Source organism: Cinclus cinclus, chromosome 29 (assembly GCF_963662255.1).
Source record: "Cinclus cinclus chromosome 29, bCinCin1.1, whole genome shotgun sequence".
NCBI classification, from domain to species: Eukaryota; Metazoa; Chordata; class Aves; order Passeriformes; family Cinclidae; genus Cinclus; species Cinclus cinclus.
In genome coordinates, this window is record NC_085074.1 from 2,498,102 (window position 1) to 2,514,216 (window position 16,115).

Genomic DNA, 16,115 nt, shown 5'->3' on the forward strand with positions numbered 1-16,115 from the left:
TTTTTTTTAAGGTTATTTATTTTTTTTTTTTTAAATTTTGGTGTTGGGGTGAGGGGAGGGAAGTTAAGGGATGAATTTTAAAAGCGTTTTAGTCAAGTACGTGGAGGGGGAAGGATGGAAGTTTGAGGCTCAGTTTGTAGGGCTGGTGTTGTCTCTGGGAGATTTATGGGTTTGGTTTTAGTTTTTTCTGGACCATTCTTAACATAAACCATCATTTCCCCCAAGTAGATTTAATTAGAGGGGAAAGCATAACAACAAAAGATGTAGGAACTCATCTTAAGCCTTGAAAGTCATCTTGAGCCTTGATATTCTTGTCCTAAGCAAATGAGCATCTCTGAAGGTGTGTTCCTAGCCCAACACCACAGCAGAAATGTAAATATTGGTCAAGCCATGCCCATCATTTGCTTGAGGAGAATATTGAAGGTTTCATCCTGGACCTGAAACTCCATCCTGGAATTTGGGGGGGTTTTGGATTGGGCTGGAATTGGAACCAGTCAATTCTGGCACAGACAGCACTCGTGAAACCAAGTGGAAATGTTGTGGGTGGGATAAGGAGTGAAACACTTGGAAATGGGGATTTGAAGATTTAAGGGGTATTTTTGTCAAAAAGTTGGGGTGAAGCATCCTCAGTCCCACTCCGATTTATGTGCAAACAAATCCTTCACTGGAAGTGGCTCTTCTCCCTCATCAGGATTTTTTTTTTTTTTCATTTATTTGGGCTCAGAAAGTACCATGGTCAAAGGGGATAAAATCTATCACAAACATCTCTCCCCAGTGTGATAGGAATGTAGATATCAGTAAAATATGCAGAGAACTTTAGCTGCAAGCCACAATTTTAGAGGGGAAAAATGTTTGAATATTACAAATATAAAGTTCAGAACTGCAATAATTGTGGAAATAGAAATAAAACAAGGTTCACTTGTTTCTGAACCCAGCCACGTTGTGCTCAGTCTCACAGAATTCACCTTAAAATACTCTGCCAAGAAGTGGCACCATCCCTGGAATCACTACTGATATATTTTAAAAACTGGGTTCCTTTATTCCATTTTTTTTTTTTTTGCTTTATTGTAATGGCCTGTAAAGCAGCAAAGATTTTATTCCAAATGTTATTTTCCACATGTTGCTATACTGGACATGTCAAAGTACATCCCAAATTTCTGCTTTTTGGGCGGGGGTTTATTCCAATTTTCTCCTTTAGAAACCACCTCCCACCTTGGCTACTGGCATAAAACCACTCAATTCTTTCAAAACACTGATTAGGCAGTGAAATCCATGAGAGATGCTCTTAAAATAAAGTTGGGAGAAGGAGGGAGGGTGATGTTCTGTGCTGGTGTGAATTTCCAGAGCCGCACTGAAGTCGATGGAGCCATGACAATTTACAGCAGCTACAGGGGCTGCCCCAGGGATTTTTAAATATTTAGTGTATCCTTTTATTTTAAAAGGAGCAGCATCGATGAATAAGTGCAGGTTTGAGGCAAGGGGAGTGTAGGAATGTTGAAACAGAGCTGCTGTTCAAATAGATCTGCTCCTTCCAGCTCATCTGGCTGGGCAATTGCAGCCCCAGAGCTGGAACTTCCTGGAAACTGGAGGAAATGTTGGGATTTTTCATAGCTGGAAGAGGGTTTTTTGCCTAAAGGCTCGTTTTAGGCATCTGTAATTGAATATTAGGCGTATCAAGAAAAAATGCCCAGTTTAGTGTTTTATTCTGCCTTCCATGGGTTCAAGTATTTTATTTATTTCTTCATTAAATGTTTACTTATTTTATTTTAATTTTTTTAAAAAAATTATTCATTTTTTAAAAATTGTTTTATTCCGCTTGAAATTGCTCCCCATTTGGAAAACTCTGATATTCAGAATGCTTGAGATAATTTTACAAATGTATTCAGCACCTCCGTGCAAAAACCCACCAGAATTTCCACATCTCATGTGTGTAAATTTGAAGAGAAAACTCTGCAGAATGTAGAAAACATCTTCTGGAAGGGACTCTGATCTGGTGACTTTGGAGGGGTGTAGGACTTCTGAGAGAGACTTTTTAAACTTTTGGATGCCTCCATCCTTCCTATCCCATGCTGGCTTTGACTGGAACAAAAAACCTGAGTGTGAAAACCTCTTAAATCTTCTTCAGATTCTTAAAAATGAGGATTTCAGAGAAAGGATTGTTTAAACTCCTGATTTTTTTTTTTTTTTTTTGTTCAACTACTGTGTGTGCTGGGAGCATCACCCATGTCAGTGATTATATCAATGGAAATAACAAAAATAACTGCCTCCTGATTTTTATTATTATTTATTTCAATTAATGTTATCATTAAACGTATATAAATTCATCTTAAGCACTTAACACTTTATCAGGAAACAATTTCAAAGGTGTTGCAAAAGCCAACCTGAAAAACATCTCTTCAGATCCCTTGTAGGATTTTAGTATGTTCTGGCTTGCATGGAGTACTGAAGTTTTCAGTCACCATATAAAACTTAGATATTTGATAATAAAAAACCCAGTAATATATAAAAAAATAAGATTATTGGAATATACCAATGAATTAGGTTGCTTGTAGTCAGTTCTAACACCTTTTAATGGACTTTTAACCCCCCAGAACCCATTTGGTCCTGCCTCTAATGACATTATGGCATCTGTTAATCACTGATTAGACTTTTATAAATATCACCTCAGTCTCTTATTGCTGTTCATTTTTGGCTGGGTGATTCAGAATGGATTACAGGGAGCCAAGTGTCAAACTCCAGCTGGAGCCAGCCTGGACTTAGGCACCCAATTCCCTTAATTTTCCCTTCTGGAAAGCAGAATTTTTCCCCTTCCAGGCATGTATCGAGTGCTGAAGGTTTTCTGACAGACTTTGGGCTGGTTCTTTGCTCTCTGCTGTCCCAGTGGTTCTTTAATTTTGGTTTTCTTTCCCTCTCCAGTCGATGCTGTGAGAAGAAAAGTTGTGGCAACAGAAATGAGACTCCATCTGACCCTGTGATCATTGACAGGTAGGGGATGAATCCTCATTTTCCCACAAAAGCATCCCAAAATTGTTTTTTCACTTTGAATCATCTGAGGTTGTTTCTTGCTGGTTATCTGTCAGTGTCTGCCATTTGGGGGCTTTGACAAAATAGATGTTTATTTATTAAATGAAGTTTTTTTTTTAATGAAATGTTTTAAATGAAGCTCTGTTTTTATTGTGACCAAATATCCCACGTGTGCACCTGGAACATTCTCTCCTCACCAGGGATGGGATCCAACTGGATTACTGAGACAGAAAAAGCTTTGGGCAACCTGGCATCTTCAGCAATGTTCTTGAACAAAAGAACAATATATTTTTTTGTAGAAATGTGGGGAGAAATGGACTGGTAAAAATACAGCATTATATCTGACAGGTTGGGGTTGTGAGCAATTTAATGCAGAACAGCTTCGTGTGTTACTCAGTTCCAGCTCCAGGGTCAGGTTCTTTTGCTGGTTTTAGGACAATAACACAAGAGAGAGGGAGAGCAGCAGTTTTGTTAGACCATGAAGTGGCACTATAAAAATCGTGTGTATTTGGGGGAGCTTAGAAAACTTCCTTGTGGAACTCACTGACAGTGGAAGGGTTTGAAATGTGGAGTTCAGCAAGGCTCAGACAGCAAAAATAAAAACAGGCAGAGCTGCTTCAGAAAGGAGCACACATTCAAGGGCTCCAGGAGGGGAGCAGTAAATAAGGAAAAGCCAGGAAGAAAATGTTTTCCCAGATTATTCTGCAGTAGCTGTTAAAGGGTTCCTTTTCCCTGAAGCAGATGCTACAGGAGAGCTGATGCTGGAGTGGATTGATTTTAGAGTCAGTTTTTATGCCTGTCTGTGTCTGGCCTGTTCTGTCTCCTTTCTAACAAGATTTATTTGTCATAATATTTCTTGTGGACTTGTCTTGGCACTCAGGGCAGTAAAGCTGGTTTGAATAAAGACCTGCAGTAATTTCCTTAATATTTTTTTTCTCCATCACAGAGTTAATCTGAATAATTTTGGAACTCTGATGAGGTGATGGGTTCTCCCTCACCCTTTACCCCATGGTTTTCCTTTGTAATTCTGCACGCACAAGTTGTGGCTGGGGCCAGGGCTGGAAGTTGCAGTGAAATGGGTTCTTTGGGGAGCAGAAGTCCTGGATGTGCCGTCTTGACCTTTCCTATGAAATTTTGAGCTTATTTTTGGCTGTGTCGATGCTTGGTATGAATGTGCATTTGGGAACTTTCCAGCCTGGAGTCTGAATTTTCTGGGAAGCAGCTCAGGATGGAAGGTCCTGGATTGAGACCTTGACAGGGGCAGTTCCTACCTGGCTGAATTTCTAATCCTGAGCCTATCCTCATGCACAGTGAAGATTCTGAGCTTCCTGGGGGGGGTTGGGATCTGCTGATATGAATTGAAATGGAAATAAAGAGAAAGAGCAGAGCTTTTCCTTCTAGCATCTGTGTATAATGTGCATCACAAATCACCTATCATGCCCAGTGAGTCCCAACCTTTTCTATTTTGTTCTAAGACCTCTCCTAACTTTGTCTAGACCTCTCCTAATTTGTTCTGAGCCCAGAACTTTTTTCCTGCTAACAGCAGTAGACATTCTCCTGCTGTGGAAGCATCCTCCAGGCTCAGTGTGGCAGTTCCTTTTTTGTGTGCTGGTTCTTCCCTTTCTCTCTGTGTGTGTGTGTGTGTGTGTGTGTGTCTCTCCATTCCAGGTGAACTCTGCACCTCAGTGAGGGCAGATGAAATAAAATAGGGATGCAACCCTATGGAGCTGCTCCATTCAGTGTTAAAAGCAGTCACTAAATCAGATTTAGGCTCCAGAGAGAAGAATTTATCCCATCTCTGCCCTGCTGTCTGGAGGAGGCTTGGCTTGGTGAAAGAAGCAAAACTCAAAGCTAAATATTTTTCTTTTTTCCACCACTAACTGCTGGTTAACATCAAGACAGTGACCCCTCCTTCTGGCAGTTTTTTCTGCACAGTTATTTCTGTTCCACCTCTTCACCCAGTGAAACGGGGCCTGAGGAGTGAGGGACAGCCCCGTGTGCTGCATCTCCATCAACACAAGAAATGCAAATCCTAGTGATGGAGTTGTGCTGTGCTTGTGTGTGCGCAGAGAAATGGCTTGTCTGGCATCCTCACACACCTCCACAGCTCAGGGGTTTAACTGCACACCCCACTCCCCTAAAATACACCCTGTGGGGTGATTTTTTTATTGTTTTTGAAACAAGGAGGGTCCTGTGTGCTCTGGCTGGGCAGCAGTGCTTTAATTTATTTAGGTTTTTTTTTTTTTTTTCCTATGGCTCCTTTAAACAAAAGCACCTCTGCTGAGGGACTTGGCAGCAGGTGGAATTTCATTTCTGAAGTGCACCTTGCAACCATGTGGGTCAATAAATATGGTGATATTTTCAGCTCAGTGATGCCTTTGTGGTGGGTTGCTGTTAATTTAAAATGAGCTACAGGTTTTCTTTAAATAGGGATTGAAATACAGGTGTTTTTCCCTGGTGTGAAACGATAGGTAAATGTGAAAATCTGCCACGTACCAACCCAGCTGTAACATAGTCTTGTGTCCCTGGAGAAGGGAAAAAAGGAAAATGGAGAGAGAAGAATTGCAAAACCACCTCAATGTTATGCGGAGCTGCGTCTAAGCAGCCTGGGCAAAGTGAAACACAATTTCCATGAAATAAAATCCCAGAATCTTTGAGATTGGAAAGGACCCCAAGGTCATTGAGTTCGACCATAACTCCATCATCAACACAGTGATTTCACCTTTACTGGTTTCTCTCCTCACTTTTTTACCTGCTGTGTGCTGGAGGAAGACACAATTCACCAGGGTTCCCCAAATCCTGGGGACTTCATCGCTGTTTAAAAAGGAAGAAATAGTTCAGTGGGAAAAAAAATATCTGCCCTGTTGTTGTTGGGCTTCTTCTTCTCCTTGAAAGAATTCCAAAAGTTCTGATGCTGAATAAAACATTTCTGTGGTGACCTTTGCTCTGGGGACTGGATTTAGATCCGAAGGCCCTTGCAGTTATTTTTCCACTCCCTCTTGGAAATGAGGACGTTTCTAAATGAAAGGGAACTTGTCCACTGAAATTTAGTGTGTGCCCTCTCCTGCTGGCAGAGATCTGCAGGATACATTGAAATATTTTGGTTCCTGTGATGTCCTGAGCCAGAATTCCAGTGTAAGTCACAATTTGATTTCAGAGTGATTTAACGGGAGAGGCACAGCTCAGATCCTGCAGTGCTGCTCTTACAGCTGTCCAAAATTGGGAAATCCACTGGATTGCATTTTTAATCCAGAAGCACTTGCACTCCAAGGTTTTGGACAACACGAGCCGTCATCAGTTCTCAAAATGTCCCAGCAAGCTTTAATTTTGTGTGCACAACCAGAATTAGAGCTAAGCTGGTTCTGGTGCGTTCCTGTGGTGGATCCCAGCTCTGCTGGATTCACCCAGGATTTCTTCTTGCCTTTTGAGGTCGGTATCTGTGGAATTAGTTGGTTTAAGAGATATCAAAAATGTAAATATTATCTTTCCCTCCCCCCCCCCCCCCCCCCCTTCTCTTATGACTGAAGTGGTGGTTCTTGGTATTCCTGGTAGTTCCTTGAAACTGCAGAGTGAATTTTGTGTTTCCTCCTTGGAAATGACAGACAGGGACGTGAGGGGCAGGAGCTGGGGGTCTTTGGGATGGAAGCTCATTCCTTTGACCATGGCACTTCCAACTGAAAACTGTATTTTTTTACTTTGTTACACTTGTGCTAGAATGACTCAGTTTGTTGCCTCTCCTACCCCACTTATGCAAATAAAAAGAGACTTGATGTTAGGATTTAGAGGTCATGGAAGATGCAAATTAATTTAATTATTCACTTTACTGCAGATTTTCTCTCTCATTGTAGGTGAGTTGTATGGTTTTGGATATAAATTCATCAATGGCAGTGATTTTTTTTTTTAATTTTCTTTGTGTTCCTTGAAGATTCAAGCTCTTTAAAGGAGGTTATTTTGTGTACTTGTTACTCTTGGTGCTCCACTGAGTTTACTGAGACTGTGGTTTAATTGAAACCTCTGTGGTACCGGCGAGAATTGGTGTGACTTTATTCGTTGAAAAATTTTCTTTTTTGGTTCCTTACCTTTCCCACCCTTTTTAAATAGAGAGAAAGTCAAAAGAAATTTACATTCAATTCAAATGAAACCTCTTGAACAGTCAAAAGAGATTTCTATGTCACTCAAACAAAACATCTTAATTTAATTAAAAATGCACTGCCACTAGGGTGGGATGGGATTTTTTGTTCCTATGGGGGGAACTCCTGGGAAGAGCACACAAACCTGGGAGCACAAACCCTGTGCTGTTTGTAGCTGCTGGGTCATGGAATGGGTCATGGAATGAGATCTTTTAGCTCAGGTTCTTCCAGAATCCGAGACTTTGGGTCCAATTCCTTCTACTTTTACCTAAATGACTTTTCCTAAACACTTCCTAATTGGAAGAGTCTGGTGTGTGTTTTATTAATTTCATTGATTTATTTATTGTGATTCTTTTTGGGAAGGGAAGGGAGAGGATTGGAGTGAATTGTTGGGATGCAGAGCAGAGTCCAGTGGCACCAGCTGGGCACTGGGCACACTGGTTTGGGTGGGTGGTGAAGGGCAGCACTGATCAGCTGCTGCAAAAGCAGAATGGAGGCTTTGGGAGTTATTATTTAACAAAAAAAACCCACACCAGCCCAAGGGCTGAGCACAGCTGGAAACTTGTCAGCCTCTCTGGGAAGGAGCAGAGGGGCCTGGGTGACATCCCTGTGCCAGGGGGTCCATCCACTCACCTGGAACTGAGGTGGAGGCGTGGAGGTTTCCATCCATGCTGGTCCCCTGCCCTCCCTGCTGCAGGGACAGAGGGCTGAGCACGTCCCACAGGCACTAAAACTCACCTCAGGCTTAGTAAGGCTGGGCTTTACTTCTCTCTCTCTCTCTCTGTGTGTGTCCTTAACTCCCCACTTCCCTCTTCCTAAAAAAATGTAAAAAACCACAGAGATGAATTTTTCTTTTGAAGGATTTAACTTCAAATAAGTGCAGACTTATGTTTCCTTTCCTTTTTTCTTTCTTCTTTTCTTCCTTTTCTCTGAAAAGGACTCTATCCCTTACACCTCCCTTTTGGGGTGATCCCAAAACCCACTGGGTAACACAAGGACATTTCCTCATGCTCAGAGGCAGAGCAACAAGACTGGAGAGGCCAGGATTAAATTCCCACTGACACGGGGTTGCCTTGTCACCTTAAGTGACTTCAATCCGTGCCTCAGTTTCCCCCTTAATACAAAGCATTAGCAGCTGCCTGGCTATGGCAAGTGGTTTCACATCCCCCAGTAGGAGTTTTTGGGGTTTATTTTTCACATCCCTGCTGCCAGGAGGATTTAATCTGCAGAGTTTGATTGTTCCTGTTCTGCCCTGTTCTCTGTGGCCCTGGTGACTCTGCCAAGGCAAAATCCAAGCCTGGGATCTCTTGCTGCTGTGGGGTGAAACCAGGAGCTCTTCCCAGATCCCTGGGTGCCCCCAGTCCCTCCTTCCAAGCCCCCCAAACCTACAATGATCTCTCCCCCTGTCCTAGGGAGACAAACTCCTTTGTTCACTGCTAAACCCTGCTCTCCTGCAAAGAGCTGCTGTTGTGCCATCTGTCTCTTTATGAATTTTTTAGTAGACTGGATATTTGAGGGGAGTCAGTAACTTAAAGTGCACCATCCCAGCCATTTGACAAGTGGTTCTCTTAGTGCCTAATTGTTTCTTTTCATTTCCCCTCTCTTTTAGACAAAAAGAAAATTCTTTACTAGTTTGCTGTCCAAACCATCTTGAAATCTTTGATGTGTGCAAACACTTAAAGCTTGTAAATGGACTAAACTGGAGAGTAGCTTATGTCACTTAATCTTTTTCATTTAATGTTGACAGACAACAGATTTTCCAGCAGGCTGGTGAGTCAGAAGAAACTTAAATATATTTTTGAGTGTGCTGGAAAAATGAAGAATAGTTTGGTTGGGTCCATGGAAGTCCCGGGTCCTGCTCTTTTCTCCCCATCACAGCCCCTGTATTTTTGTAGCCATTCACAGGGTCTGTGTTCAGCTATAATCCATGCACGTGACTTTCTGGTTTTCCCTGATCACAAAGCCACATTTGCTGAGAAATGATGGGTGCAAATACCCTGGTGGTGTGCAAGAGCATTGCTGTCACAGTGGAGACGCTTTTGGAACAATTTGTGAAGTTTCTCTCCCCCAAGGCTGTTGGTTGCTGCTGCTTCTGGAACTGAGCAAGAAGTGAGCTGGGTTTAAATAACTGCTGGGTTCAAGCACAGATTATTGGGGAATTAAACAGGGCTGGAACCTTATTTCCACCAATGTTTTGTGCAGATTTTCTCCTGGCCATGTGCTGTCACTGTGGGCATCTCTGCCCTCCAAACAGAGGATTTTTGGGATGTATTAGAGGGAACACATGTGTGGGAGTGCCCGCCAATATTGATCACTTCAGTTCCATTAAATCTGCACCCAGAACAGTCAGCTCCTGTCCTGATGTGAGAACTGCCAGGGAAACATGGCTGAGCCAAGCAAAGGCACATTATATAATTTAAAGAATAAAATCTGACTATTGCTACTGCTGCATGGAAGCCTTAAGAGAATAAGTCCAATGAAGACAAGACCCAAAGGATTTTAGCAGTTCTGCATAAATCAGATAAGCTTCCCTGATGCTCTTGGACACAAGCACGGATGGATTCCAATCTTGTTAGATTAGTGGAGATAAAGACACTGATGGTGCTCGGGCTAAATCCTTCATGAGCCTTGCGAAGTTGGGAGCAAAGTTCACACGTGGTGCAGGAGAATCCTGGTTTCTTTTAAACTTGAGGCTTTTTCCTGTAAATAGGGAGAATTTGGTCCAGTTTGTGCTGATAAACGGTGAGTGAGGAGGTTAAGGGGCTGCTGACCCCAGAAGGACAGAGAGCAGAGTGAGGAGCCATTGGAATCAATGAGGTTGGTAGTAGTGGAAAGGGGAATGGAAAACAAATTTCCCATGGACTAAAGCACCTCTGGGAATAGAAGCTGAGGATAAATCCACTGTGCAAACAGCGCAGAAGAAATTCTGGGTATGTAGAGCAGCAGCGTGTGACATGGGATCTCCACAGCTCCGCTCCTCGGGTCTGCCTCTGCCTGCCTCCATCTGCACTCCTCAATAAAAATGCCAATATTGCAGAGTATTTGCATCCTAATGAAAGCATCCTCTGTGTATTTATGACCTGAAATACTCTTCCTTCTCACTTTTGCACTCCTCTCAGCCCCTGTCTAGACCTGGTTTTATGGACTTGTCACTTCATCTGCCCTGAGCTTTTTAGTTACTGCCTCTTGCTTTCCTTTTGAACCTTTTGTTTCTCTTCATCCCTTCCCTGTGTGTTTCTTTCACCATCTGTTTCTGGTGGGATCTCCCATATTTTCTGCCCCGTAAACATCCCAGGGTTTCAGCCTCTCTGAACTGATTGCTTCACCTCTGAAAAGGTTCTCCCAATTAATGTGTTCCTGCTTTCAGATGGGGCATGAAACAATTTGTCCTACTTGGAACATCACCCTAAATCCTTGTGAAGTGAGGACAAGACTGAGACTGAGAGTACATAATGTGCATTTGAAGCTTACATCAGTTGGAGATATAATTCTAAAGCTATTAAAATTTTAAAGCTATTATATATTTTATATATTATATAAAATTTTAAAGCTATTAAAAGCTGATATGATTTGCCCAAGACGATGTAGGAGACATCCTACACTGGTGTTTATTTTCAATTACTGCAAAGAAAAAAATTACATTTCTTCAACTACTGCACATGAAGGAGTGGAACCCAAGCCTTGTATTCCAAGGCTGGACCATGTAAGCATGTCCTGGAACAACATTTCCCTTCTGCAGCCGTGATTCCCATCACCACCTTTCTCCCTGCTTTGGATCTTTAATATGCTGCTGTCATCCAAGCCATCCTTCTTTTTCCTCATTATTAGTTTTCCTTTTTCTCCCCATCTCCTCTGCTACTTTTCCTCACAAGTAAATGTTAATATCTCCGTGGGCATCCCACTTAGAGCTCCACATTTGGTGGCTTTTCCTCCAAGTGGAGTCCATCGAGCTTGTAAATTGTATTGGATCAGTGAGCCCATAATGAGGCTTCCAAGTCCAAACAGTGCAGTTCTGCTGGGATTTTATTGTTCATAAAGCTCCTTCCCTGGGGAGTGATAGAGCCATTAGGTGTGTGCTGTGTTTAATATTTGGTCATGACAGGAAGCAATAATTTTCTATCTTTTACTGTGGCTCCTGAGTTGTTTTTAAGCAGTCAGCTTATTTAGTCTCAGTGCCTGTGAATCCAGCTCTTCCCTCTGTGAGTTTGTGTCTTCCTACAAAGGCTGTTTCAAGAAAATAAAATAAAATAAAATCAAGTGGCAACTGGTTGCCCTGTGGTGGTTTTTAATCCCTTCTCAGTGGTTGTCACTGACAGGAGTTGCCATAAAGCTGGTTTCACCAGAAAATGGTATTTCTCACGCCGAATGAGATTTTTTTTTCATTTATTCCAGCAGAGAACAACCACCAAAGCTCCCAGTTGAATGGTGTGTCATGGGTTTAGGTATTTATCTTGTGCAAATCCATGATTTAATTTCAGTGCAAGCAGCAAGAAGGTTGTATTCAAGTATTCTGGAAGTGGTTTTATATTTATATAAACCCCCCAAAAGTGGAAACAACACTTTTGGGTGTAGCCTGTGGGAAGCTGCTCCTTTTACTGTCCTTCCCTTGCATTCCCAATGCTTCCCTCAAAGAACCAGGAACCGTCTCCATGGAAAGTGCAAGGGGTTCTGCACATTCTGTGTTCTGAATGTACCACCAGGCTGCTTTCCACCTGATTATTGCAGGTGCTCCCTTATTCTCTGCTTAGGCCTCTTCCTTTGCTCTAGGGGAAAAATTTTCCACTTCTTCATTTCCCCTCTGGGTCCTCGTCTTGGATCTGTGCAGCTCACTGGGAGAGGTTTGCATCAGAAAGGGAAAAAATAATTGGCTGGCTCTGTATCCCAGGGCTGCAGCGAGGGCGCAGAAACACGAGGTGGGTTTGCATTAACCAGGAGCACACAGGTTCTTTTTCCAAACCAAGCCTGACAGGAAGATCCTGGAGTGTTTGGGAAGAGGGAAGGCAATTCCAGAGGTGCTTACAGCAGTTGAAAACAGGACACAACAAACACATGAAACCAGCTCATGGCATCAAGAAGTTAAAGCTGAGTGCTGACGTCTTACAAATCATATTTAATTAATTTTAAGAGGTGTGCTTAGGTTTTGTTATCATAAAAAGTTGTTTTAAATAGATCCTGGTTCAGCAAGGCAATTAACACCTTGTATTACCTAGCAGGAACATCAAGAAGGGTGTATGTAAATAGCTTAAGCAAAGTAAATCCTGAAAAGTGAGACTGCAAAGATTGATGTTTGGGCTCCTGCTTCCTTTCACAGTCACAAACTTTCCCTAAGAAAATTCGGATCTTGAAGCTGCCTTTTTTGAAAAGATGGGACTTGAGGTTCTTGTAGTCTCACGACTCTAAACCCCACCTGCAGTTCTGGGTGGCTGGTAAAGCTGAGTTCTGCCTCCTCCTACACCCATTTGCCCTCAGTTTTTACTGTGGAAATGATCTTGGCATTTATGGCTGCTAGAAAGTTCCCTGGCTCTTCAAACTTGCATGTGCTAGATTGTAATCTGGATTAGGAACGCCTAAATAGAAATTGTAAATTGGATTAGGAGCGCTTGAGTTGGGTTTTCCAAACCTCTGCTCTTTGGGAACGTGGGTGCTCAGGGCCTGGAAGAAAAATAACCACAACTTTTCCAGCTGAATCCCTGCCAGTGTAAATCCTTCCCCCCGATGCTGACAAAGAATCCGCTCAGTCAAAATTCCTCTGCTAAAGAGGGGACAAAAAGCTGTACAATGTCATGTCAGACTCACTTGGTCACACAGAACCTAAAAAAAAAGACAAAAAAACCCCCTCATCCTCTGGGATGTTTTGGTTCAAGATATTTTTTTTTCCCCCCCTTTCCTCTTTATCTGAAACATTTCCCAGCATTCCTTCAGGGACATCTGGTTCTCTCATTTTCCAGCTTTCCTTTGGTGCCTTCAAAAAGTGTCACTGTCAGTTCTTTCTCTTCAGCCGAGCAGCACAGGCAGGACACTGGTCCTGCCCAGTAATTTGCCTAAAATATAATTACCCTTCAGAAGCAGAGACTGAAACCATTTCTGGGATGGGGAATGAGAGTGAGAACCCCTTTGGTTTTATTTTAACAGGGAAATATACATATATTTTATATATACATGCAATGTACTATGTTTAAAATAATATACCTTCTATATTATTTGTCATTATATATTCAATTATTAGACATATTTCTTACAGGCAAATATAACATCTTTGTTTTACATGGAGATGGGTGAAATTCAGTCTTTTTCTGCTCTCATAAATTGATGGTTCTTTAAAATAATAAAATATAATAGAGTTAAAGATTGTTCTGGGTATATCAAAGAGGATTAAATTTAGAGCTAATTCTTTCATTCTAATTTTAGCATTCTGTACCCCCGAATGAGTTTTTTATGAAGACTATTCCTGTATTCACTTCAGATTTTTGGGCTGTGAAAGATTTCCCTTTGGCATTGCTGCAGCTGCAGGAGGGTGTGAGGTTTGATCTTCCTGCAAGCTAGAATAATAATAATAATAATAATGATAATAATTAATAATAATGATGATGATAATTAATAATAATTAATAATAATAATAATAATAATAATAATAATAATAATAATAATAATAATAATAATAATTCCCTGTATCTGCCATGTACTTGCCTTTTCTCTCTCTATAACAAACCTAGAGCTGTTTTGGGGCTGTTTTAGGCAGGGCCAGCACTGGCAGAGCAGCACAGGGTGGTTTTTAACAATTCCACATCCCAGTATAAGAGCCTGCAGCACAACCCAGCTCATTCCAGGTACCAAACCTCCAGGACTGGATCAAAATTCCCAGGATTTTGCTCAGCCCATGAACTGAGCCTCTGTGCCACCATCACCTCCTGCCCCAGACACAACATTTCAATCCATGAACTGTGAAGTTAAACCAAGACACGACTGGGTTTGAGTTTCAGCCCCTTCCCCTCTGAGGAGCTGAACTGGGAGAATTCCCTGGGCCAGTTTCTCCCTGCAGCCCCCACTGAAGGCCTGGGCAGGAATGTGGGCAGGGAGGGAGGTGGGCAGCTCCAGGAGGGAGGGATGGCTCTGGAGAGCTGCAGAATGGACCGGGACATCCACCCCAGGGCACTGGGGACAGGGAGTGGCACCACTGCCTTCTCCTGTCCCCGTGCTACGTCAAATCCCGCATTTGGGACAGGCAAAGGGCAGGCAGCTCTCAGGGATGCAAATCTTCAGTTTTCCGTCTGAAGGGTTCACCCCCTTGGTCCCCAAAGGTCTGCGTGGGAAATTCCATCCCTGCCGTGGTCCCTGTGCCTTTGGGGGGTGCACATCCCCCCTTGGAGCAGCACGTTGGCCCTTTCTGGCACTCCTTAGGCACTTCCTCGTCTCTCCCTTGCGTTTCCTGACGTAAAAATGTCCCTTCGTGAAGGTTTGGCACCGTTGCAGGTGGTTTTTATGGAGATGTTTGTGTTTGGGTGAGGAAAAGGGCTCTGCCCTCTCATGCCTTGTGTCTCTTTGTGTCACTGACTCTGGCTGTCACCTCGTGCAGGGTGGTTTTTCCTCTGGAGGAATTGTCAGGAGCGTGAAGGGTCATGTTCCCACCTCTGCCTGAGCCTCATCCCGTGCCTGGTGTCAGAGGAATATTGAAAATCTCGTCCTGTTGTCTGCATGAACTCTGTGCTGTCTCCAGCAAAACAGGGTCTGACATGTTGAACTTTATTTAATGGAGAGTTAGTCTGGAGACGACTGCAGAGCTCTACGCTGCAGGAGTATTTGGGAATTTCACGTTTGAAAGGAGAGTGTAGTTTGTTGGTTTGTGACAACAAAAAAAAAAAAAAATCAAGATCCAACTTTTATGCTGTGGGTGCTCTGCACTTCACTGACTGCATTAAAACCCTCAAATTTGACTCTTGCCTATATTAATTCAAATATCTCTCTTAGGCTCCTCATATTTTAGGGCTGTCCAGGACAACTGTCCCATTTTTCTTGTGTTTCAGCTATTCCTTCTCTGTCCTTTCTCCCTGGGAAGCTCTGGAATGCAGGGGGTTTGGACTGTGCCTAAAGGATTGGGCTCCTGTTCCAGGCTGAGTCTGTAACTGCTTCTAAAATAATGCAATAATTTCAACTTGCCCCTAACAGTGATTTCTGCTATGGAATTGTGTTTGTTTATTAAATGGGCTCAAATGAAATGTTTATTTTCTCCCCACACCACAGCTGTTTGAACCATTGTGTGCAAAGCAATTCATAAAACTGAATAGCCATTTAAATATTTTCAGTAGTTTCTTAAAAATTGTCTTCTAGAATTTTTCATTATTTTTTTCACATAACTGGTAAATCATTTCAGTAGGTTTTGTCACTTGTTGAAACTCTTTGAAAACAAGAGGTTTTTCTTTATAAAGCCTTGTTCTATACTCAGCATGCTCATGCAGAATTTTAATTGTTTCACCAAGAAAAAGTAATCTCAGATTAAAAAGTAGAGATAAAATCCTTCATGAAAATTATTCTACTCTTATGGCCCAAATAATCCCTGCTAACGATGGGGTCTCCTGTTTCCAGACTGCTGGTTCTAATTGATGTCATTCGATCTGATCTGTTTGCTGGGCACTGAGTGGCAACTGAAACATGAGATGGGTTTTGAAGGGTCCCTGCAAAAAAAAATTTACTGCCACGGTGGTGTCACTGCAGGACTCCTGGCTGTGGAGGGAATTCCTCTTGTGGGCAGACACAAAAACTGGCTTTTAGTCCATTTTTGTTTGGCCCAGCTCTCATTTCCCCGAATATTTGCTGTAAATGTCAGGAACCTCAATGCAGAGGGACCAGATGGGACACCTGAGCGTTCTCCAGCACTCAGGGATTCTGTGGGACCACTGATTCTGCAGCACCCCAATAACCCCCATGGAAAACTCCCCCTTATCTCGTTATATGAAAAACCCTCCT

General features: G+C 42.5%; 1 protein-coding gene across 5 annotated transcripts in view; it reads left to right on the top strand.

Annotated features, from left to right (window-relative positions):
* Positions 1-16,115, top strand: part of EBF2 (EBF transcription factor 2) — a 128,079-nt gene that overhangs the window by 7,934 nt on the left and 104,030 nt on the right. For 4 of the 5 annotated variants that reach the window (XM_062510773.1, XM_062510774.1, XM_062510776.1 and 1 more), the window contains exon 6: positions 2,917-2,985. The exons of the other annotated variant lie outside the window; for it this stretch is intronic. In XM_062510773.1, the coding sequence (XP_062366757.1) occupies positions 2,917-2,985 (69 nt within the window). The remainder of the gene's footprint in view (positions 1-2,916; positions 2,986-16,115) is intronic. 5 annotated transcript variants of the gene reach the window in all.